General features: G+C 41.7%; 1 protein-coding gene across 5 annotated transcripts in view; it reads right to left on the bottom strand.

The window, feature by feature from the left end:
* The window catches only part of RB1CC1 (RB1 inducible coiled-coil 1), a 174,075-nt gene extending 152,324 nt beyond the window's left edge, over nt 1–21,751 (bottom strand). For all 5 annotated transcript variants that reach the window (XR_012798411.1, XM_075584391.1, XM_075584392.1 and 2 more), the window contains exons 1-3: nt 21,607–21,751; nt 10,320–10,449; nt 5,066–5,192 (exon numbers count right to left, since the gene is read on the bottom strand). Coding sequence is in view for 4 of the 5 variants with exons in the window: in XM_075584391.1 (XP_075440506.1) it covers nt 5,066–5,192; nt 10,320–10,390 (198 nt within the window). In the remaining variant the exon portion in view is untranslated. The remainder of the gene's footprint in view (nt 1–5,065; nt 5,193–10,319; nt 10,450–21,606) is intronic.
* Between the last annotated feature and the right edge of the window lie 4,550 nt (nt 21,752–26,301).

The raw sequence follows: 26,301 nt of genomic DNA, 5'->3' as shown, positions 1-26,301 counted from the left end.
TATAGAACTATTCTTTAATTATTTTTATGGCGTAGCCTGCGAGACATGGAAGATTGATGTCCCATTACCATGAGAAGCCATCTCTCTTTAGCCAGCCATGTGTGGCCTATGTCTCCCGTGAGTACTTTTGTATTTTGAATTCTGCGCAATACATTCCCTATTTAGACTTGGACCTCCTTTGTACTCCTCATTAGGGTACTATATAAAATAGAGGTGATTTATATTCCGTTTTTTTTTTATAAACAAGATGTATAGCAGTTGGACGATTTATTAGATGTTCAAGATTTATTTCTGTTCATTGTATGAGCAGGATTGTGTTTATATTATAATGCATGCTTCATTTTTTCTTCTCACGTTTTTTATATGTTTGGTGATAGAGGGTTGTTGTGTGTGGGCTTTTATGTACCTTCTCTGGGGATTTCAGGCCGGCACTGAAAGGCTGGGCGACACAGTTACATAGTTATATAGCAGTTACATATAAGAGGAGGTTGAAAAAAAGACATATGTCCATCAAATTCAACCTATGCTAAATTTAGACAGATACTTATCCTATATTTGTATTTACAGTATATTGATCCAGAGTAGGGCAAACAAAAAACCCCAGTGAAATATCATCTAATGATCTCATAAATTGAAACATAAATTCCTTCCTGACTCCAAATATTGGCAACCAGATTACTCCCTGGATCAACATCCTTCCCATGTTTACATATTTGGTATATTCCTGTATACCTTTCCAAAGAGATGTACAACCTTTTTTTTAAACACAGCTATTGTATCTGCCATCACAATTTCAATGGGTAATGAATTCCACATTTTAACTGCTCCTACTGTTTTAAAAAAAAAACAAAAAAAAACATTTCCCTTGTTGCTGGTGAAATCTCCTTTCCTCCAACCTTAAATGATGACCCTGTGTGGTATGTACTGCCCTTGGGATGAATAGTTCTTTTAAAAACTCCTTGCATTATCCCCGAATATATTTTTATACAGTTATCATATCCCCTCTTAGACGCCTCTTTCTAAAGTAAAATCTAATTTAGCTACCCTCTCCTCATAAATCAGATTATCCATCCCCATAACTAATTTGGTAGCTCTTCTCTACACGCCTCGTGTCTTTTCTAAGGAATAGTGTCCAAAATTACACTTCTTATTCAAGGTGTGGACTTACTAATGCTTTATAAAAAAGGGGCATGAGTATGTTTACTGTCCTTCGATCCATTGCCCGTTTAATGCAAGATAAGACCTTCGAAGGAAAGAACCACCTGCTCACCTTGTATTTAGCGTGATCTGGGTGCACTAGGGTAATGCATATATTAGAAGAGAGGGTACCCCCCCTACCCCCCTAGAATCCTGGTTTAAATTTTACCATGGTGAATTAGTACAGTACCAAACTAATTAATCCTGGTAAAATGTTGGTGCAAGTATCCCACACGAAGACGTCTACCTTAAGGACCCTGATCTGGCAATATTTGGTAATCTAAATACAGTGCAACTCACCTCCATTGTTATACACTTTAGTGTTTTTTTAACCATCCTCTTGCATACAATTTTTTAGTTTTGGATTAATAAAACTATTTTAATAAATTCACTAGCACTATACAACTCCTTAGGGGCATAGTAAGCCCATGTCTTCCAATTGTATCGATCATAGTGCTTTACATTTATCCCCGAGTTCCACACTGATACTAAACATCTTTGTCTGAGAGTATATGTTATTTGGATTTCTATCCTCTCCCTACTTTCTGCCCACTCTCACCTATGCTGTTTGCCATGTGCATTGAAGTATTAGCATCAAGGATTAGAGAGAACCAGGGGATAGAGGGAGTGCCTATAGGAAACAATATATACAAAGTGTCCTTATTCGCGGACGATACCTTACTTTCCCTGACTAACCCAGAAACTTCTCTAAAAAACCTATTTGATACATTAGACGAATTTGGGAAACTATCAAACTTCAAAGTGAATCACACTAAATCAGAGGCTATAGGCCTACACATACCTAGAGAAACAGAAAGCGCACTAAAGAAAACATTCCCAATAAAATGGATGCCAGACAAAATGAGATATCTGGGAGTGTACATCACTAGACATTATTATGATATCTATAGAGCAAACTACCCAAATCTTATCAAAAGCCTGAAAAAAGACCTAGAGATCTTGTCAAGATACCAGATATACTGGACACCTAACAAGCTCCTATTGAACCCCCAAAATAACCACAACATATAAGCATATGAGTGTCACAGAGGAGTGCTACTGAGCATGGCAATATATATTTAAAACCAGAGACAGAACATAAAACACAGACAGAGCTCAGTGCACGTCCAGTGAAACTCATACACGGTACAGTGCCTAAATATATATGTATAAATATCTATTAAATAAAATGGTCTTTTAGTTTAACATTTTGGCCAATGTTAAACTAAAAGACCATTTTATTTAATAGATATTTATACATATATATTTAGGCACTGTACCGTGTATGAGTTTCACTGGACGTGCACTGAGCTCTGTCTGTGTTTTATGTTCTGTCTCTGGTTTTAAATTCAAGATACCAGATATCCTGGTCGGGCAAGATTATATCAGTAAAAATTAACTTGCTACCCAGAATACTCTACCTATTCCAAGTGCTTCCAGTAACCGTCCCAATCTATGTAATAAGAGACCTGGAAAGAGAGATAACTAAATTCATCTGGAATGGGAGAAAACCCAGAATTAAGAAAAAATTGATGGTCCTCCCTCTGACCCGGGGAGGCCTGGGTCAACCAGACCTAGCTAAATATTACGAAGCAGCCAGACTAAGCCCACTAATTTACTGGTCCGCAGCCCCAGGAAAAACACCGTGGGTGGACATAGAGAGGTCGGGAGCTGGGTACGAGGAACTCGCGTCTCTCCTATGGGTAAACAAGGCAAATAGGCAGCCAAGCTATAGAAATCATCCAGTCTTACTACACTCCCTGAATATCTGGGATAAAAACTGCAAACACAAGCAGATCTCCTCCATCCCATCGCCCCTACCACCAATCAGATCTAACCCTGAATTCACCCCAGCACATAACTCGAACATCTTTAAACAATGGGACGAGAAAGAACTATCCAAGCTAGGAGACATGCAAAGAGGAGGCAAGATCAAATCATTTATGGGGATAAGAGAGAAATACAATATTTCAAGTGCACAAATATTCCAATATATGCAGTTAGCCCACTTTGTCACCTCGATACAGCCCGGAGACACCTGGAACAGACCACTCACCAATTTTGAGAGTCTGTTCCAAAGGGGACACAACAGGGGGACGATTGCCCAATTTTATCAGACACTATTGAAACAAAATGAAGGCCAAACAAGCAAAAATATATCGGACTGGGAACGCGATATTGAGAACCCCTTAGAAGAAGAGGAGTGGGAAGAAAAATACGAAAGGATAGCTAGGGCTTCTCGGTGCTCAACAATCAGGGAAACAAATCTGAAAGTCCTACACAGTTGGTACTATACCCCAGCGCTGGAAGCAGAATGCCTCCCCTCTATTACCGAGGTATTACACAAGATAAACTATATAATGACAATGGAGAGACTCACAAGTCTGATCCATGACTGGCATCACACCTTCCTGACAAAATGGGATCCGTGGGAGACATACATTTGGAAAAATCCAATAGGATCGACAAAATAAGGAAATTATTATTAGGTAAACTGACTTAGCTCTGATTAAAGATGTTTCAAGTGTAATTGTATGTACGCTTCCTGCGAGGAGCACATGATAGATGACACCCTACTACCCCCTCCCCCCACACCTTCTTATTTTCTGTACCTGCTCCCACCCCTCCCCACTCTCTTTTGTTTCCCCTTTGTTCTTAGTTTGAAAAACAATAAAAAAAATACAAGTTAAAAAAAAAAAAAATGCTATGCACTTTAATGGCCCAGTCTAAAGAATTTAAATTGTACTTTTACCTTGAACAATTTATCAGATGCAGCTTAATTCTTAGCAGGTATAGGTTGCCTCAAATTTAGCAACAATATTTGAATATTATGTTTTTCCATTAAAACATATGATATTGTTCATTCAATCCATATAACATTTTTAAAAAAAACTTACATTTATAAAAAATATTTTACCAGAAAAAATACATTGAGCAGTTTCAAGTATGTCCTAGGCACACAATTATAAGTTGACAAAATAAGTTATATTCATCCATTTCTATCTTAGAAAATTACTAAGTACAATATAATATACAAGCTGTACCCGGCGTAACATAGGCCAATCTAGGAGATCTGAAAAGGTTATTAAACGTAACTTTTTTTTTTTCACCCTTCCCTGTAATGCCTTTCGGTCTCTTGTCCACTCTTCCCCACCTTCCTCTCTCCTCCATCATGCCCTGCTCCTCTTCGCCCTCTCCTCCCCCTCTCTGCACTCCCTGCCTTACTGTGTCTGCTCCTCTCTGTGCACACTACACTCCCTCCTCTCCTACTCGTCTCATCTGTCTCCTCCTCTCCTTGCTGTTTCCATTGCCATAAAAATCCCCTCCCACTGCGTTTCCTGGGTGAGAGACCGCTCAGTCTATCACAGAGGGGGATGTATGTATATCTTTATGTATATAGTCTGACAGTGTACTCAGCACTTTACAAAGTCAATACAGTAAAGGGAATTATAATAATATAATAAGTGCAGCAAAGTCAGACAATCGTAAAGGAAATTCCTGCCAAGCGCAAAGTCCAGTTCTTGTAGTCTTCACCTCCAATTTGAACTCCACAGACATGTCCTATGTGACACAGCAAATGTGCAATTTAATTACACAAGATATGCAGTTTCTTTGGCTGTTCCCTGGGTGGGGTGACAGGCCAATCAGCCTATCACAGAGGAGGAAGGATGTGCAACCTCATTGGTTGTACCTGGGTGAGTGACAGACTGCTCAGCCGATCACCGAGGGGTGTGCAGAGATCCTTAGAGAAAAATACATATATACATGCACCCACCCAAAACACATCTGTTCAACACTAGCTGCTTTACTGCTTAAATGAAAAAAAAATGTGAACAGAAAATAATTGAAGTTAAAGAGCAATACTTACGGTGCCAGCACTGTAACTACAGACCCTTCTGTCAGGTGCCATGCATTCCCCTCCATTGACAACAAGGATTTGTTGCTGAACAGCAATCTTATACTTTGCTTGGATAGCATGCTTAAGGTCAGTCACCCTGCATATAAAAGAGAATGTATATCGATGAAAAAAAAAAAAAAAAGGTCAATAGTAACTGTCACATGAACATATCTTATTTCTTTGTGTTAGGGTGGTTAAAAAAGCATGCAGAACATGTGAAGTCAAACAACTTGTGATAAGGATCATCAGGTTAGGATTCAACACTTCAATTATGCAAAGCCAGCAACTAACCTCTCACACTGATGAGACCGAAAATGTCAAAACAGCTGTCTGAGTAGATTTACTGGCAATGCACTTCAAGCGAGGCTGTGCTGAAAAGTTGTGTAATGTTCAGGCAAAAGACTATAGGGTTCCATATTAAAATGGATAAAAAAAGTGACACTTTGTATGTCAAAGTGACACTTTGCATGTCAATTTGCATGTCATTACCCAGAATCCCTGGTTGCAGTGGAAGCGCTGTTTGCTAAGCGATAATGGCAAAAAACAGGGTTGCACACCTGTCAGACATGCAATGGCACCACAGTTGGTATTTTTATTTGCTGTACAGTACATCATGCATTTGAAATTTCAGGGTTCTGAAAAATCAGTGCTTGTGACGCTGTTGCAAGCATCAATTTGTTTTGCCAACAATTTTAGAACAGTTTGTCTAAACCTGTGTGCGGTTTGTCAATGTTTGCTTTCAATAAAATCACTGGATCAGAGGGAGGGTACAACAAACAAGTAAAAAAGCGCAGTTAAAAAAAAAAAAAAAAAAAAAAAACACATTTGAAGAGTCAGGTTTATTTTAAAGAGGCAGTTTGCGTGCTACATACAAACTTCTGTTTTAATATATACAGCCTCTGGGTAACTTTATTGAACACCAATTACCTAAGCTGCCTATTGATTAGTTCTCCTGTGATCGATCAGCAGGGTCATTTATTCATGACTTAGAGAGCCCGCTCACGAAGGGGACAAGAGGTAAGCGGTTCAAGGGCCGGCTGACCGTCCCCTCCCCCTCCTGTCAAAGGATCACTCTGGCAGGCACTGGAATTAACTCATTGTGCCGGCTACGTCACAAAATGACCGCTTGTTTTTGTAGGGGAGATCGCGGCCTGCACTTTACAGTGTAGGAGAACGGAAGGAATAATCCCCTTCTGTTCCATCGCGTAACCACTTCAGAGAAGTATTCGTCATCAACTGGAATATTGTTTATATAAATACCAACGTGTAAATATGCAAGATTCATTTAAGCTGAACTCAAAATACAACTGCCTTCTCTTCCATTGGCTACTTCAAATGTAACCAGCAACTAGAAGTGTGTTCCAGCAGATGTGAAAATACTATACTTTATTAAACAATGTAAAAAAAACACAAAATATGAAGGACTATATTCTCTGCAGCAAGATTCTGCTTCCGTGAGAAATAAATCAGTAAGTTGCAAGTGGTTTTTATAGACTTTATTGGTATTATTATTACTGCAATAAGTACACAATTAAGCTACAGAATTGCCTTAGGCCCAAAATGACTAAGCTATCCTTGAAATATTGAACTTTGAGATCTAGGTTTACCTTCCGCTAATTTAGATAAATTACACTTTGGATCAAGAAATTATTATACAAACTTTGTTCAGAGCTATGTATTGGAATAAGAAAATTGTATAGAAGATCATTTCAGGTTGCTTGTTAACTTTTCTGATCATATAAAAAGTGACTATTTTGTACTGAGACAGCTGGAGTTTGCTCGATAAAAGCATGTTTCTTTATATACATTAGCTTTTTTTTAATTTGATGCTAAAACTCTGGCTTGCTATCCTCACTGGCTTTTTAAGAAAAAAAAAATCTTTCTTTTTTGATATTCAGATGTTATATTGCAACAAGCTAATCACATTTCCCTATTTCTAGCTATATCAAAGATTACAAATAGATTCTGACAGGAGGATTTCCACAAAGGAAAGAAGCGGAGCACAGCAGCGAAGTACGGGGGCTAGACACCGGTGAGTATAGGGTTAAAAATCCTTTAATCCATGGTAAACATCATGGTATGGGATGAGTAAAATCTCTAACGCGTTTCGGGCCGTCGCCCTTTGTCAAAGAGAATATTTACAGGTCGCGTCTGTAACAGCTGATATAGGCGTCAGGTATCAGCTGTTACAGACGCGACCTGTAAATATTCTCTTTGACAAAGGGCGACGGCCCGAAATGCGTTAGAGATTTTACTCATCCCATACAATGATGTTTACCATGGATTAAAGGATTTTTAACCCTATACTCACCGGTGTCTAGCCCCCGTACTTCGCTGCTGTGCTCTGCTTCTTTCCTTTGTGGAAATCCTTATAGAACACCCACAAGCTCATATTGAACCCCCAAAATAGCCACAACATATATATAAGCGTATAAGTGTCACAGAGGAGTGCTAATGAGCATGGCAATGTACATTTAAAACCAGAGACGAACATAAAACACAGACAGAGCTCAATGCACATCCAGCAAAACTTTATACACGGTACAGTGCCTAAATACATATATTGATATCTATTAAATAAAATGGTCTTTTAGTTTAACATTTTGGCCAAATTGTTATAAGCCCCTGAGCCACTGCACGGCAGACCAAATCTCAAGGGTCCCTACACTAATATGAATTCTTAATAACCTGTGCATTGCCAGGAAGAATGATTTATAATAAATCTGTCAAAATTAGTTGCAAAGTTCTAAGTCTGATTGAAGCTTTTACTAACCTGTACATTACCAGGAAAATCACTCTGTATTAGAGTTGTCACAATCACACTGCAAGCAAGCAAGTTCCCCTGAGAGTGGGAGATGCTATGGAGTGAGCTTTTAACCATTTAAAAGTGGGAGGGGGTGAGCTTAAATTAGGTAGGAGGTTGCCACCCTGCAATCAGCTAAGACCAGCTGAACAAGAATTGTAAGACATGCCAGTATAGAACACCCACAAGCTCATATTGAACCCCCAAAATAGCCACAGCATATATATAAGCGTATAAGTGTCACAGAGGAGTGCTACTGAGCATGGCAATATACATTTAAAACCAGAGACGAACATGAAACACAGACAGAGCTCAATGCACATCCAGCAAAACTTTATACACGGTACAGTGCCTAAATATACATGTATTGATATCTATTAAATAAAATGGTCTTTTAGTTTAACATTTTGGCTCACCCACTCCCACTTTTAAATGGTTAAAAGCTCACTCCATAGCATCTCCCACTCTCAGGGGAACTTGCCTGCTTGCAGTGCGATTGTGACAACTCTAATACAGAGTGCTTTTCCTGGTAATGTACAGGTTAATAAAAGCTTCAATAAGACTTAGAACTATGCAACTAATTTTGACAGATTTATTATAAATCATTCTTCCTGGCAATGCACAGGTTATTAAGAATTCATATTAGTGTAGGGACCCTTGAGATTTGGTCTGCCGTGCAGTGGCTCAGGGGCTTACAACAATTTGGCCAAAATGTTAAACTAAAAGACCATTTTATTTAATATATATCAATACATGTATATTTAGGCACTGTACCGTGTATAAAGTTTTGCTGGATGTGCATTGAGCTCTGTCTGTGTTTCATGTTCGTCTCTGGTTTCAAATGTATATTGCCATGCTCAGTAGCACTCATCTGTGACACTTATACGCTTATATATATGTTGTGGCTATTTTGGGGGTTCAATATGAGCTTGTGGGTGTTCTATATGTCTTACAATTCTTGTTCAGCTGGTCTTAGCCGATTGGAGGGTGGCAACCTCCTTCATAATTTAAGCTCACCCCTCCCACTTTTAAATGGTTAAAAGCTCACTCCATAGCATCTCCCACTCTTTGTGGAAATCCTCCTGCTATTTACACTACACGTAATGCACGCTGACGGACCCACCACTTCTCAATTGTGAGTACCCCACTCCTTCAGTTACGGATTGGGTGCTTATACTATATTATATTTGTGTCATTCTCCAGGGAGACGTTCATTACTGTGGTACAAATTATGGGGCCAGGCATTTATAGCTGACCCGCACTTTATACCACAGGTCCCCCACATTTAGGAGATAACAATAGACACACTGGAATCTCATATGCTCAAGAGTGGATTTAAAGTGGTTCTTCTAAGAATTGTTTCATTACTCAAGATACTATCACCTCTACATTGATTCTCTACAGCTGAGCATTGACTGTTGGAACCCTGTGTCCTACTATTTGCAGATTCTGACACACGTGCATAAAACTAGTGGCCAAAGCTAATGTCATCTGAATAGGTAATGTATTTACTTCAACAGCAATACAATCTTCAAACTCTATCAAAAGTGCCTGATCTCCATTACATTACATTGTTTAATACCAAACAATACAATAGGTGAATAATCAAACAAAGTGTGTACTAGGAACATAAATGCAAAAAAACCTAGGAAATAAATGATGAGAAATTCCATAGCAAATGAAACATGACGAACACAGTAAACGATTGAAAATATGCACAGAGTCAAAACAAAAAGGGCATTTTCATTTGTCACATGGTTAATAAATTCTCCATAAAAGGGATTCCCACTCTCAAAGTTTTCATTCTCATCTATACCACTCATTCTTGTATTGCTTTGCACTCTATGTTGCCTCATTTTGTAAAGCAAGCCTGAACCATAATCACATTGTAATGAATATAATTTCTATAACGTCCCTACTCATATGTGTATATTCAATGCCCACAAATGTCTTACAAGACCGTCTTATAAATATGAAGTTCAAAAAAGTTTCTTTAAATCAATGACAGAAAAATGGCTACTACTATATTTCAGTGAACAAATAAGCAAAGGTGCCATGTTTGCACCAAAACGTTAATTCTACTAATAAATATATTTAATGGAGTAACCTAGCATTCTAATCGCCTTTTAAAAAACGACAGGCAGCATGTCAGCAGAATGCTGCAGCTGTGAATAACCACAGTATGATTGAGTTGCACAATGGTTGTGTGTGCTACACACTGATAGAGCACTAAAAGGGCAAACATTTTGATCATGTCATATAGTGTGGCCCATGTGTAGTGCACTTTGTTTTCTCTTACTTTAGAAAACATGGGGTTTATTTACTAGTACTTAATGTTCCTGCAACATGAACACCTATTAAAATGAATGTGCCATTAAAAAAAAGTACATCATCTGAAAAATATGTCATTTAGACTCTTACGTTTGGACTGCAAGCTCGGTGTCAAATGTCAGGGTGGTTCCAGTGTTCACCAGGAATACATACAACTTCATGATGACTTCTTTAAATTTCTCTGTTTCCTACTGTACACTTTGGTGTGCTCATTTAGAAACTGTAAAAACAAAACCATACAAAATGAATCATTAAAAAGCCCAAGTATACAAAAGGGATAGCATAGTGCAAGCTAACAAATCTAAAGATTACAATAGCCCGTCAACAGCATTAAAATAAATACAATTTTCAGAGCACTCTATATACAGTATTATAGTTCAGTATGTTGATGATGTATATGTAGCAAGGGATGATGTCACAGCCTTCTATTGGTCCGCAGAACCTTTAAGCCACATTGGGTGCCCAGCTAGAGCTGCAACCGGTAGATCCTTTAGAAGTAAGTAACTCAGGAAACACTGGGTCCCCAGAGCTGAAAGCAATGCTGTACAGCTCCAGAGACCCTATTTCATAAATAGTTTGTGTCATGTCGTCAATAATGAAAAGTCCCGGTCTCCTTCTGAACTGAACCATGCTCGTTTTCACTCCATGGACTCCATGGTTTCCAAGATACTTCCCTGTGAAGTTCCCTGTCTTACTTAATGCTTTTTTAAAGGGGAATTCAATGGCCACACAAAAGAAAATCACCAGCTGATGATGTGGTTTCCTATTGGCATGCAATTTGGCAGCCATTTTGTTTCCACTGGAAGATTTAAAATCAGTAACTTCCCAAGTAAGTACTGTGACGGTGAAGGGGTACCCAGGCAAGTAAATAAAGGTATTATGCCCGGCTGGGTGCCCCTGAGCCTTATTGGGAAATGTAGATTGTCAGCTCTGCAATCCGGTAATGGCCGCAACACTGTGCTTTTCATAAAAATGGCTGTGTCTCTCCCACCAGGTATAAGGTAGCGAGAATAATGTTATTTCTACTGTGACATGTATTTCAATAGCAGTGTGTTCCTGTAACCGCACAAATGAAAAATGGTTTTAAAACCCAGTAGCTCGCAAGCACAGCGCCCGGCACGTTGAGGGAGTAAAATCATGAAAAAGGTTATAAAGCAATTTTTATAAAAAATTGATGAATGAAAGTCCCCCTTCTTAATATTTTAAATGTTCCAACCTTATAGGCGTAAGGGTATTTTCATTCAGACGTCCGGAACAGAGGGAAGCACTTAAGTTGTATTGCGGTACTTTAGAAATGTATAGCAGGAAATTCCTAAGAGGTGAGCAATGCATATGTAACTAGGACTTCTAAGCCACCCCGCTGATTTGGTTCCCCAATGTCTGGAAAAGTCCATAGTTGAAAGCATTAGTCGACTAAAGTGTGAAGTGGGAGGGATAATTCAAGTATCTCCCATCTTAGCAAATGTCCGGCCAACGCAGATAAACTGTCGCCAGGTAAAGGGGCTTGGTCTAGTATGCTAAGCGGCAAAGGTGCGAGGTTCGTGCATGCACTTAGCAAACTAAGAAGCCCCTCTGCCAGGTTTTGCCAAGTATGGGCAACGCTGGGATAGGTGGCAATATTATTCCCACAAACGACATTGGCTGCACAGGTTAGAGATGGGATTTTTATGCAGTAAAAATCCCTGCAGCCGATCGGGAGTCAGATTCATCTACACTGGATTTTAAGCTTTGCAACATCGTAACCCAAGTCAAGAGTTCGTAAGAACTAAGGAATACAGAACCAATTCTACGGCGGTAGAAAGAAGTAAACAGCTGCGGAGGAGAAACAGGGGTTGCGAGAGGTGCCCTTATATAAAGACTGTTTTCTGCTTTATTTGCGCACAACTCCCGCTCCTGGGAAATTGTGCCTAGGGGCACTTTCTAAAGATTTCGTTTTGGGAATAGAAGATTTCGTTTTGCCCCATCCCAGTAAGTGCATTTCAAGTGTTTTTTGCAAATAATAGTGTGTATGTTCATTCTGTAAATAAATTACAATTTATTTCATCCATTGCTTTGCTCAAAAGATCCGGGTATTTTGGTGTTAAAAGCATTGGTCTCCCGTGACAAGAACCTCAGGAACAGGGGGTCTCCAATGATCAAAATAGGTCTGATCTACTCTGATGAACCTCGCACCAAACCCCGTCCCAATCATGTATTAAAAAAAAAAAGTGTTAAAAAATAAATAAAGGATGATGGGGGAAGGTTGCAATCATTTCATACATTTAAATTTGTAAACACAGTGAGCTGAGACTTGGGAGGGGTTTGACTTCCTCTGGCTAGTCCCTTTTATCTAATTTCACATGTGTTGAACAATACTTTGCACAACCAGAGCCCTGTGGCTCCTCCTCCCTTATCCCAACGCTTGGAGACTAGACAGCAAAGGCTACCAAAAAAGCTATCTTTTAAGAAGAAATTAATTATTTTTTTTTAGAAAAAGTAAAAGAACGCATTCTAAGTAATCATTCATATCGATAATGGTTAATACACAACTCCATAAGATACGAAATGTCACACTTATCTCCCAAGGCCAAGTATGCAGCAAAGTAGGAATCTGTAGATGCAGAGCTCCAAACATCCATGTGAGAGTCCTCGAACATGTAACTTTTCAGGTCCCCGGCACCCTTCATAAGATGAGTTCCAAATAGTGGAATGTATACATAGACATAGCAGTAAGTGTGACTTTTGTTGTATCCTATGGAGTTGTGATTAACCATTATTTCTATAAACAATGAAACAATTATTGCTTTTTCTAAAAAATAAAAAAAAATGGATATTTGAAGAATGCCTGGAATTTCCTTATTTTTTCTATAACCGTTTAAAAAAAAAAAAGGGGGGGGGGGGTTAGCATAGGTACCCCGAAGGGACCAGTGCATCTGAAACTGTTTTTTTCCTCCTATCTTTGAATAATGTAAGATTCTGTTTTGTTTTTTTGGTGTGCATACCATCCTTCATATCATTTACTATATTAAACAAGCAAATAATACTTTGCACACAAAACAAAAACAACTATGATTAAGTACAAGGGAGCACAAACATTTGCTGCTGCGCCACCCCCTGCCTTGCCTCCTCTGGTGCTCGCACCCACTCCCCCCCTTACCTACATGCAGCATAATTTGACGCCACTATGCGTGTGCCGTAACGTGATGCCGCGATGCCATGGAGACGAGTCCTGAAGTCGGCAGAGTCATGGTAAGTTGAGGTTGTAGAGGCCTCACGCGATCATGAAGAGCATGGGGCCTCTGCAACCGCCGCGCCACCCCAGAAAAATCTCGTGCCCTTCCTGTGGTTGCGCATCCCCCTGATTAAGTACACAGACTTGTTAAAAATGTGCAGGTTTCTTTTTGATGCACTGAACATAATACAGGCATACCCCGCATTAACGTACGCAATGGGACCGGAGCATGTATGTAAAGCGAAAATGTACTTAAAGTGAAGCACTACCTTTTCCCACTTATTGATGCATGTACTGTACTGCAATCGTCATATACGTGCATAAGTGATGTAAATAAGGCATTTGTAACAGGCTCTATAGTCTCCCCGCTTGCGCACAGCTTCGGTACAGGTAGGGAGCCGGTATTGCTGTTCAGGACGTGATGTCAGGAGCATGTGTGAGCTGCCGTTTGCCTATTGGGCGATATGTACTTACTCACGAGTGTACTTAAAGTGAGTGTACTTAAAGCGGGGTATGCCTGTATACACTTAGGTTCAAATTATTGTGTGCAGTGAATTTTTTATATTGTAGATTTTAAAGAGACACAGGAGGCATTTGCTTAACACACCAGGACCATCTAACCTGATCAGCACTTTGGACTGAAAGACTTATTTCTATGTGCATTCTGAAAGCTATTTGAGAACCGAACATATTTAGTGTGGTTTTTTCCATCTGCCGTATAAATTCTAGTTTAAGTTTATATGGGATATGGATGTATATACATCTATATCTGGCTCTCTCGATAGATATAGATATAGAAATACACACACACACTCACACAGCAGTGTGCAGAAGTATTCACCCCGGTCCAGGCCGTTTGCGACGACCAAACCGCCACTAGTTTTCTGCTGCCGGGAAACTTCACTGCACAGACATTTCGCTGCGATGTCCACTCCTGCGCCCGACAAGCCAGGTCTGCCGCGCCAGACCGCCCGCTCTGACAACTGTATGTTTAAATGTTCCACACAGGATCGCTACACAGCCAAGACTGGCGGCTCAGACGCACCCTTTATAAAATGCCAGAGGGACATTTAAAGATGGCGCGTTGGAGCAGCCTGTCTAGGCAGTGTAAAGGTCCTGCTCTGGACATTTAAACATGCAGTTGTCGGGTCAGGTGCGCGGAATACAAGAAATGGCGGCGAAGTGTCCTGTGGCGAGCTGCCCTGTGGCAAAGTGTTTTGGTCAAGGTGAAAATTCCCATTCCATATTCACCCCACTGCAAATTTTTCACAGTTTGTTGGCACCTGAGCATACTTAACAACGCTTTAAAATTAGAATGTCTATGTAATTAATAAAATCCTCAAAAGTGATAGTTAGAAAAGGCATATATAGAACATAAAGTAAGATTTACAGATAAAAACAGAGTAATCTCAGTTGCATAAGTATTCGACCCCTTTGCTACTGCCCCCTGTAAGAGATGTGTGCAGAGGTACATATAATGGAGACCGATTTGTGTTAAATTATATCTTTGCTTTATTGAGCCTGTTCCTTTAGCCATGCAAAGCATACAAAAATAACAAAATAACAAACCCCTATCCCTTTGTAAGGGCTAACTTACATCCACAGACTATCTCTAGGCCTGGAGGGATAGTCCCATTACCAGCCTATCACCCCAAAGTCGCAGGGAGGTACCTTAAGCAGGTGGCACTTCATGTCAGTCTCTGGCAGGTTCCTGGGTCCTCTGTGTCCAGGAAATATAGGTCTCTGGATCTCATCACAGGCTTCTCTGCTCTCCTTCTGTCAGCCCAAATGTGAGCAAAGGAATCTCCTGTGTCTCACATGAGGCTTTTTACAGAGCTCTCATTAGTCCAGGTGAAGACTAGCTAATTGAGTGGCTGCAATTAACTCTCTCTCCTCTGGATTCTCAGAGCTTTAAGGCTGCTTTATCTAAACAGGGATATGTCCCTGTTACACCCCCCAAAATCAGCACTGGTACAAATGAATTGTTTGAAAAGTCAAATTACTGAAATGGCTTCAGCCTGTGTGTAATCAAGTGGTTTAATATGTAAATTATTTCCCTCAGGTATATAAAGACTTTGAAGCTGTAACTCACAAAGTGATCAAACAAAGCAACCATGAAGGAGCTTTCGAAACAAGGTCAGGTATAAAGTAGTAGAGAGGCACAGAGTAGGAGAAGGGTACAAGAAAATTTAAAAGGCGCCGATTATCCTTCTCAGCACAGTGAAGTCCATCATTAAGAATTGGAACATGCATCATACAACCGAGACACTACCCAGATCAGATCAACCTTCCAAACTGGGCAGCCGGGCAAGCAGGAACCTGGTTCGGGGTGTCACTCTGAAACCAACAATAACATCGAGAGAAATCTGCAAAGTTCTGTGTCTGAGATGGGAGTCATTGTTCAAAAATCAACAATAAGCAGGTCCCTACACAAAGCTGGCCTGTATGGACAGGTGGCAAGAAAGAAGTCATTACTCAAAAGACTAATCTTAAATCACAAAAAGAGTTTCTAAAAACGCATATAGGTGATATTGCAGATATGTGGGGAAAGGTTTTGTGGTCAGGGGAGACAAAATTAACTTTTTGGTCTAAATTCCAAGCGTTGCATCTGGCGCAAACCCAAAACTGCATGTCACCCAGTCAACACCAGGCCAACTGTCAAGCAGGGTTGTGGCAACATCATGTTATGAGTATGTTTCTTTTCAGCAGGGACTGGGAAGCTTGTCAGGATAGCGAGTAGAATGGATGGTGAAAAGTACTGTACAGGCGAACGTTTGAAGAAAACCTGTTTGAGACAGCATAGACACTGTACTGCTGAAATATGAATTTCCTCCCCAGTGTCAATGACTCGAATCACAAAGCCAAGTGGGGAGTGGGTGAACCAGAGGAGAATTAATGTTATTGAGTGGCAAAGTCAAAGTTGTGACTTCAATCCAATCGAACATTTATGGTAAGACTTGAAGATTGCAGTCCATCGACAATTGCCAACAAAGTTATCAGAACTGGATCAATTGTCTCATTAAGAATGGGCAAAAATGTCACCATCCTACTGTGCAAAGCTAGTAGAGACAGATCCAAAAAGACTCAGCAGTAATTGCTGCAAAACGTGGTTCTACCAAGTAATGACTTAAGGGGCTGAATACTTATGCAACCAGTAACTTTCATTTTGTACATTTCTTTTGTTGACATTGAAAAAAATGGTGTTCAGTGTAACCACTACAACTCTGTAGCGTTGAATACAAAAAAGTTTGTTTGAAAAAACGGTCTATACATTCTTCGTATTATTCAACATGTGACATTATTTGAGGGGGGGGATGTGGGTGTGTGGGTGTGTCTCAAACTGAATGAGACAAATTGCACAATTTGACTTTTTATCACTGAATATAATATGATCTATGAAAATATGTATATGCTTATGTCATTTTTGGATTTAGGAGGAGTTTTAAGAGTAGCGATGTGAGCAGTACCTTGGAGCAATGTTATCAAGAGATGTCTCAAAGTTTGAGTCAATAAATGGTGCAATTTGCGCTGACCACCTGATTTTGCTTTGTATAATTTTTTTTTTTTTACTTATTTTAAGATGCATCTCTTTTGGTCCTTTCCAATTGTGGGTATATTTTTTTACAATCTGATGTGCCGTTCAGAAGATAAAAGCATTTGACGTCACGCTGCGGTCGCTGGAAAAATCCAATTGACTTGACTTCCAGCGATCGCGACCAAGCCGTCACTCCGCTTCTACTATAAAGCGCACCACACATTTGTTTTGCTGCGACGTCGCGTCACCGTCACTATAAGCGCAAAGGCTGAGATTGTACCCAAGTGCTGCAAGGCGGCAGCGCTATTCTGTGATGTCACCCAGCGCTCCAGTCGAGCAGCCTCTTGATTATACCACGGAGAGAGAGCAGAGGAGGCGTGGCCGTGAGCGGTTCGCCCACATTAGCTGAACCGCTCACGGGACACGGCCGTCGCAAGAAAAAAAACAAAATTGGTTGTCTCTTCCCCAGCCGCCCGCTTTGCAGCATGGTCGCAGTGCGACCGTCACCAGCTGAATGAGCAGTTCCATAGGATTGTTGCTGCTTGTTTTGGTGCCACGCGGCGCCGCTACACCATGCGCGTTTTTGGGTATAATCACGGCTTTAAGTTTAACATAGCAACCTCAGAAACTAGAGATTAAGAAAATAATCATTCAACCATGATGCTCCTTAGTCAATCCATGACTCCAAGAGACGTGTGCACCGAGAAAACGTTATTGTATTTGAAAATAATACTTAGCGATCCTCACAATTTAGTCTTGGGCCCGGCAAAGCAGGATTACAGGAAGACCATGACTTAAAGACACACCCTCAAGAAAATGTCCCTGTGGGGAGCCTCCTTATATGTTATTACAAGGGAGCGCAATCTTTTTCCCCTGCGCCCCACGCCAGCTGTCCTGCTTTCCGCGCGCCCCCCCTCCCTACTGTGGTTCCCAGCATCTGCCTGTCATGACGAAGTCACATGTCCCGCGGTTGCCATGGCGCCGCGTCTCCAGATGCCAGCTGAACAACGGTAAGTGCAGTTTACAGAGGCCTTCGCCGCTTCCCAGGCACTTAATTTAAGTGTAAACCCCGCGCCCCCTGCAGTTACTCGCGCCCCCCCAGTTTGCACACCGCTGTGTTATTAGATTTTTGGGGCCTAATGTCCCAACATTTATATAGCATAAAATATTAGTTCCTGGTTAAGGGAAGGAAACCACAAATAGTAATTATTATTTATACTGCTGTCTTTGTTTCATAAAGCAAGTGCCTCCCTTTAACAAGTCTAAAAATGCATTTTTTTATAAATTATGTATTTGGGGCAGAAGGTTAAGGAGACTCAAGATTCAACCTACTAGACACACTCAAAACCACCTCCAGTTCAAGTTATTTCTTGTCTCACATTATAATCTTCTCTGTAACTATAAATTATCTGTTAAATACGTCCATAACATATATTGTCCCTAACTCTCCATGAAATGTCTGTAAATATAATGTGTAACGATGTATTGTCATTATGTCTGTTCCCAGGACATACGGCACTTGAAAACGAGTGGTACTCTCAATTTATTATTTCCTGGTAAAAAAATTCTAAATAAACACATCACAGTATTAATATTTGGGAAGGATATTAGGACACATTATGTATATCAGTGGGGTTGTATTTGAAAATAGCAGATTACAACACAGTCTCTGTTCAGAATGTCTGAATTTGGGAAGCTTTAGGACAGAATGGGGTTAGCCTTTAGTGGATCAGGACATCTGGACTTGTTGAACATGTACAAATCAGGGCGTCAGCATTGAGGAATGCCCACACACACGGCTGGTGTGGAAGTTTAGACAGATATGGGTGTCTATTTGGGTTAACCTTAAACCAGGTGTCTGATATAAAACACGTCAAGTATCTATTTATGGGTTATCGAGGTGCAGCTAGTTTTCAGGTATATGTATTTTGTGAAGGTCTATAGTACAAATTGTGATTCTGTGTCATTTGGTCGAAGTCTATAATACAGGTTGTGATTGTCTATATGTGACTGACTATATGTCTATTTGTAGAGGTCTATAGTACAGGTTGCGACTGTGTATTTGATGAAGGTTTGACACATTGTGATTATGTGTCTGTATGTGGTGGAGATCTACAGGTTGTGATTATAGGTCTATTGGTAGAGGTCGATAGTACAGGTTGTGACACGGTGTATTTGGTCAAGGTCTATGATACAGGTTCTAATTCGGTGTGTGTATGTGGTGGAGGACTAGGGGTATATGTTGTGATTAGGTGTCTGTATTGGGCTGAAGGAGTGGCTCCGTGAGTCAAGGCACCGACTGATCACAACGACACTGAGCTTGAAGCAGGGAAACCTGGTTCAAATCCTTTGTATTGTATTGTATGTCTTTATTTATATAGCGCCATTAATGTACATAGCGCTTACCTTGGGCTTTATCTCCCTGTGCCTCAGACACCAAAAACAGATTGTAAACTCATTTTAGCAGATACACTGTCTGTAAAAATCCTATGTACCGTGCTGCATTCTGCACACTATACTGTAATTGTGAAGTGCTTTGAGTCCCATTGGGAGAAAAGCACAATATGAAATAGTTATTGTATTATTTGGTGCAGATCTACAGTACAGATTGTGACAATAGGGAAGTTTTTTTTAGCACAAGTTGCGATTATACATCTCCAAATGGTAGAGGTCTATAGTACCGGTTGTGACTATGTTTAAATTGTGGTTGTCTAATACAGGTTGTTTATTATTTGTATTTGTGAGGAGGTCTTGGGTACAGGTTGGGATTAGGTGCATGTGTGTGGAGGTCTGGGGTACAGGTTGGGATTAGGTGCATGTGTGTGGAGGTCTGGGGTACAGGTTGGGATTAGGTGCATTTGTGTGGAGGTCTGGGGTACAGGTTGTGATTAGGTGTATTTGTGTGGATTTCTTTGGTACAGGTTGTGAGTTGTGTATTTGTAAGGAGGTCTGTGGTAGTTTGTAAACCGGTGTAATTGTGTGTTGGTCTGTAGAACAGGTTGTGATTAGGTGTATTTGTGATGAGGTATGTGTTACAGGTTGTGAGCCGGTGAATTTGTGTGGAGGTCTGTGGTAGAGGTTGTGATTAAATGTATTTGTGTGGAGGTCTGTGGTACAGGTTGTGAGTCTGTGTATTTGTGAGGAGGTCTGTGGTACAGGCTGTGATTAAGTTTATTTGTGTGGAGGTCTGTGGTACAGGTTGGGATTAGGTGTATTTGTGTGGAGGTCTGCGGTACAGGTTGTGAGTCTGTATTTGTGAGGAGGTCTGTGGTACAGGTTGTGATTAGGTGTATTTGTGTGGAGGTCTGTGGTACAGGTTGTGAGTCTGTATTTGTGAGGAGGTCTGTGGTACAGGTTGTGATTAGGTGTATTTGTGTGGCGGTCTGTGGTACAGGTTGTGAGTCTGTATTTGTGAGGTCTGCGGTACAGGTTGGGATTAGGTGTATTTGTGTGGAGGTCTGGGTACAGGTTGTGATTAGGTGTATTTGTGTGGAGGTCTGGGGTACAGGTTGTGATTAGGTGCATTTGTGTGGAGGTCTGGGGTACAGGTTGTGGTTAGGTGTATTTGTTAGGTCTGGGGTACTGGTTGTGATTAGGTGTATTTGTTAGGAGGTCTGGGGTACATGTTGTGATTAGGTGTATTTGTGTGGAGGTCTGTGGTACAGGTTGTGATTAGGTGTATTTGTGTGGAGGTCTGTGGTACAGGTTGTGATTAGGTGTATTTGTGTGGAGGTCTGTGGTACAGGTTGTGATTAGGTGTATTTGTGTGGAGGTCTGTGGTACAGGTTGTGATTAGGTGTATTTGTGTGGAGGTCTGTGGTACAGGTTGTGATTAGGTGTATTTGTGTGGAGGTCTGGGGTACATGTTGTGATTAGGTGTATTTGTGTGGAGGTCTGTGGTACAGGTTGTGATTAGGTGTATTTGTGTGGAGGTCTGTGGTACAGGTTGTGATTAGGTGTATTTGTGTGGAGGTCTGTGGTACAGGTTGTGATTAGGTGTATTTGTGTGGAGGTCTGGGGTACAGGTTGTGATTAGGTGTATTTGTGTGGAGGTCTGGGGTACAGGTTGTGATTAGGTGTATTTGTTAGGAGGTCTGTGGTACAGGTTGTGATTAGGTGTATTTGTTAGGTCTGGGGTACAGGTTGTGATTAGGTGTATTTGTGTGGAGGTCTGGGGTACAGGTTGTGATTCGGTGTATTTGTTAGGAGGTCTGGGGTACAGGTTGTGATTAGGTGTATTTGTTAGGAGGTCTGGGGTACAGGTTGTGATTAGGTGTATTTGTTAGGAGGTCTGGGGTACAGGTTGTGATTAGGTGTATTTGTTTTAGTGGGTCTGTGGTACAGGTTGTGATTAGGTGTATTTGTGTGTTGGTCTGTGGCATAACCGGTCGGTCACTTGTCTATATCTACAGGAGTATGTCACAGAGACATTGCTATCGTTGTCTGAGCTGGGTGGATTAAAGCCGAGCTGTGACAGGGGCCTCTCTCAGATGAGGGATGAGGATTTGTTAAGACTGTAAGGCCGGCTCCTCACGGACTTTAATCATAACAAAGAGAGGCCTCGGGCCCCCCGCTCTGTGACCCCCGCTCTCCCCGCTTTGCGACCCCCCGCTGTACGCCCCCAGTCTCACCCGGCCCGGATCCGGCTGCCAGTCAGGAGGATCCCCTTGTTATTGTTGTTGACGACTCAGCAGCGCTCAAGCTGCTTGTTTCCGGCAGCGGCTCAAACATCGCGATAGCGCGCTGAAATCTCGCGTGTTTAGGACTTGGGAGCTACACAGGGGAAATCGGGATAGGGCGGGGAAGGCGGAGCTGTGCCCTGGGCCGCGTCACTGAGCTCTTAGGCCACACCCACTTAACTTCAGCCTTAAACGTCATAAGAGCCGTGTGAGCCTCGGGCGGCTGCTGTACCGCTTCAGTGTTGCAATCGGGAGAGGAACAAGACAGATATCTATTACCTGTGCAGCAATAGCAAGCTGTGCCACGCAATCTGTGACATGTATTTAGCAATCTGTGAAACAGATTTTCTTTTTATTGATAATGCTAAATGTGCGATATTATTTCTTAATTACAGTGCGTGAATTGAAACAGGGACTTCTTTCTCCTAATGTTATTTTTTTTATGTCTGAGGCACTTACTGTACATTGATTATGTGTTATATTATTATGTTGTGTGCTGACACAGGTGCCGCTACATAAATAAAGATATGCATACGTACCTCCTGCCTGCCCGAATGAAAACTAGCCACTTCTAGGTGCTCATAAATCGGTAATAAATTCCTCCTACATTCCTCACCTCCAAAAAAGAGGATCCAGGAATCCTCTTTGAAACCCGCTGTCCCCCTTATTAGTTTCTTGCAATTCTTCAATTTCATTTAAATCCCCAGTGTCTTCCCCTTTCTAACCAAACTCCCTACCGTAACCACTTCCACTCATTCTTTTACCCCTCCTAAAACACCTTGCTTCTGTTTGTCCTCTACCACAGGAGTGCGCAAACTCCCTAGTTTGCGCACTCCTGTGGTAGAGGACAAACAGAAGCAAGGCGTGAGATTTTTATGGGGCGGTGCAGGTGGTTGCAGAGGCCCTGCCCTCTTCCCCAAGGCATCAAAACAAAATTCCGGGGATCGCGTGAGGCTTCTAACCTCAATTTACCGTGATTCAGCTGGCGTTTGGAAGCGTCTCCATGGCAACGCGGCGTCAAATGATGCTGCGGCATCATGCGGCGTGACGTCACACGCGTCAAATGACACCGCGGGTCATGTAACGTCACATGACCCCTTGAGTGAAGGGGAGGGAGGGGTGTGAGCACCGGGGAACACAAGGCAGGGGGGCATAGGAGCAAAAGTTTGCACACCCCTGCTCTATCACACACCCCACACTCGTGCCTAAATTTATACCCCTGCTCCCAATCACATAGTCCCTCATTAAATACCCAATACACCTTTCCGGGCCCCACCAGCTGCCCCGAGTGCTGGTTAACATCCCCCCCTCCCCCCTAACAAAGACATCCATAAATCCATTTCCTTTCAATCCCGTCATATGCCTAGGTATTGCTAACTTCTGCCAAAAACTCTCATCATATTGCCATCAAACCACACCTTCCATGGCCTAACATGTCGACCAAATCGTATCCACATACTTAAATAAATGTGAACATGGATATCTCTCCCCAATTACACTTGCCAAAATCACAAAAGCCTCCAACCAATCCCCAAACAACTTTGGAAACCCTCTTACACCAACTTCTTCCTAAGTGTAACACATTATTGTTTCAGCTTTCAGAGAAATAGACAGTCTGCTGATACTTTGTTGCGAAAGGGCAGAGCTAGAAAAGATGTGTGTTAGAGCCTGTTTCAAAAGAGGAAGTGGGTATTACTTTCTAAATGGTTGCTGTAGCAACCAATGGATTATCCATACTTTAACAAATATAATTAAAAAGAACATTAGAAGTTTTTAAAAAACGCAGACTTTAAATAATTTATACTTTATTTACCCCCATCTATCACAGGTTAGGAAGCACTGTCCTATGACAGAGGTGATTACTTGAAGGATCCAATTATATTGTACAGCTAGCTACCTTCAACAGGAGGACATTAAAAAAAATGGATTGACATTCACCCAGTGTGCAGACTTTTTCTTCATAATAGAGCATAGCTCACATTTCAATAAAGAGGGCTCAACACTTACAGTATGCTGTTCATTTACTACTTTATCTTTCAATAACTTCACACTATAACATTTAGTGAATATACAAACAAACAACATTTGCAGGATGCAATCTTACAGGAAGAGGAGGGAATCTCTTCTATTCCATCATCAGAGATGGTGTGTTCATAAGATCGCGATTGCCGGAGGGGCACCGTGGCACTCTGGCACTGAAAGAGTACATATAAATCATGTATCACAGAATATTTATATAGCCCCCCCCCCCTGTGTCCCAAATGGTCCCCGCTTACCTCCGCTGCGGCCGGGGAGACTGCGGTTAGTCAGGGAGGCTGCGGGGGGGGGGGGGGGCAGTGCGAGCAATGTTGGGAGCGCTGCGGCAGATAGCAGTGTGGCGAGCGGGTCACCGGAGCTCTGCCAAGGGCGCTGCCATCTTGTATATGAGCGCGGATGCGCAGTGCAAGGTTCACGCATGCGTAGAAGGAAATGCGGCGGCCATTATAGAGATAGGCTCCGTGCAAGGACTACATGTCCCATGAGCCTTAGGGATGCTACCACGTGGCGTGCAACAGCCAATAGGGCTGCAGCAATCCCCTGCTCCTGAAAAAGATACATTTGGTGCGCTGGTACCGTGCGCTCAGTCGCAAGGGGGAGCAGAACAGAGAAGGTAGTGTCCAGGGAGCTATGCTTTCCCCCCCTAGGCCCAGGAAGACCCTGAGTCCCCAATAAGCTTTTGGATGCTTCAGGGACAAGCCCTTAAATAGGGACATTGCTCCCTTTAGATCTATAGTTTCAAGGACACAGTCAAGACGCCGCGCAGTACTTGCGGCCTGTGGTCTGGGACCAGACCACCACCGCAAGATAGAGACTCTTCAGGTGGCACACTCCAGCGGGAGTCCACCCCACTCAGAGGCAGACGTCATCGCGGACAACGACTACATGGGACCAGACTGTTACTACCAATAGCAGGCGGTATCAAGCTCAACAAGTGCACCAACGATTCACACACATTCTGTGGGTAACGCAGCCGCACACTTTGGGTTGGGTTGTGGCTCCTGTGGACACCGGGTGGTTGGGTGCCCAGGGCAAATGATTTCTTGACATACTGTACACTAGTTTAGATCAAGATAGAAAATATCACATGGGTACTTTGGGGGAACCTCACCCGGGTGTGGACAAGGTGGTTGGACAGTGGGGCATTGTGTATGGGTAAGGCCTGTATGATATACGTTGGTGTGTTACTATTATATCTCTGTTCAGTAAAATTATATTGGGTCCTGTGAAGGGGTTGTCCAGCGCTTCTAGGAACCCTCACAGGTGGAGGCGCTGTCACCAGAACGAATCTGGTACACCCCAGGCTCCCTGCTGGGGAGGATCAGGCCTCCTGTGAGCCTATCAGGTAACGCACCACACGTCACCCTAGACACGGGGGAAAGCAGGCTACATTTATGTAACAATTATTTATAATTCATATTGAATAAAAAAAGATTAGATACCAAAATAATTAGTATTCTAATCTGTCATGCATACCACATCATATCCATGTACCTTTTATATTAGGTCATGTACATAAAATATATTTTAAAAAAATTATCCATGCAACAATTATATTCATCGGTAAAGGCTACAGTGTGAACAACATTTAATATTTTTCTTAAATATTTTCTTATCTGTTGGATTAGCGGGGTTGAGGGTTAAGGGCCAATAATTACATAAATTACTTAAAAGATTGAGAATTGAAACCTGTGATCAATATGTGCTAAAAATGAGCAAGGTACTTCCAAATCACTGATAGGCCTTTCTTTAGAGCAGTGTTTTTGAACCTTTTTTTGTTTAAGGAACCCTATAATTATATTGTGAAATTCTGCGGAACCCCAACCATCTTTAATAGCGTATCTGAGATCAGATAGATTGTAAGGAACCCCAACGCTCTCTAATACTGCGTCTGATATCAGATGTATTGTAAGGAACCCCAACCCTCTCTAATAGCACGTCTGAGATCAGATGCATTGTTAATTCTTCTGTATTTGGTACAATCTTCAAATGACCTGGAATTTGCAGGAAACCCTTTAGGGATGCCTGGGGGAACCCAAGGGTTCACAGGAACCCTTATTTAAAAACACTGGTGTAGAGTGACTATTCATTCTTGATACCATTGTCCTTATAGACTTAAAATAATAGAATTCTGAGAGCTACAATTGTACTGATTTATAGATATAAGAGAAAGAAAAGAGATAGTGCACGCTCCTAGTGTAAAAATGTATGAACAGTTTAATATAACAAGATGAGTTTACAATGGTCAAACTCACAAACGCCGGATGGATTTAGGCAAGTCTGAGATAAATCTCAAGCTCCGTCACCGCAGCCGTGGTAGTGGAGTGTGTCCGCCGTACTCCGCTAGGTTAATTATGGTCCTAGACACCACTAGTGTATCCGGAGACTGGAACTGGCGCTTGCACCTTCGGATTAGGTCCCCCGGAAACCGGCAGCACTTCTGATATGTTTCCTCTGTGGTGTGGGATTTCCTGCACCTCCGGCACGTTACCGCTATGATGTCTCCCAGCGTAACATTAAGATTGTCCTAACGCGTTTCGTTGCAGTTTGCAACTTCATCAGAGGTTGGTATTAGCCTATCAATCTCCCATATAAATAGCGGAGAGCCCA

The sequence above is a fragment of the Ascaphus truei genome, chromosome 2 (assembly GCF_040206685.1).
Source record: "Ascaphus truei isolate aAscTru1 chromosome 2, aAscTru1.hap1, whole genome shotgun sequence".
NCBI classification, from domain to species: Eukaryota; Metazoa; Chordata; class Amphibia; order Anura; family Ascaphidae; genus Ascaphus; species Ascaphus truei.
Note: the sequence above shows the minus strand (reverse complement) of the source record. Positions and strands in the feature narration are given on the sequence as shown.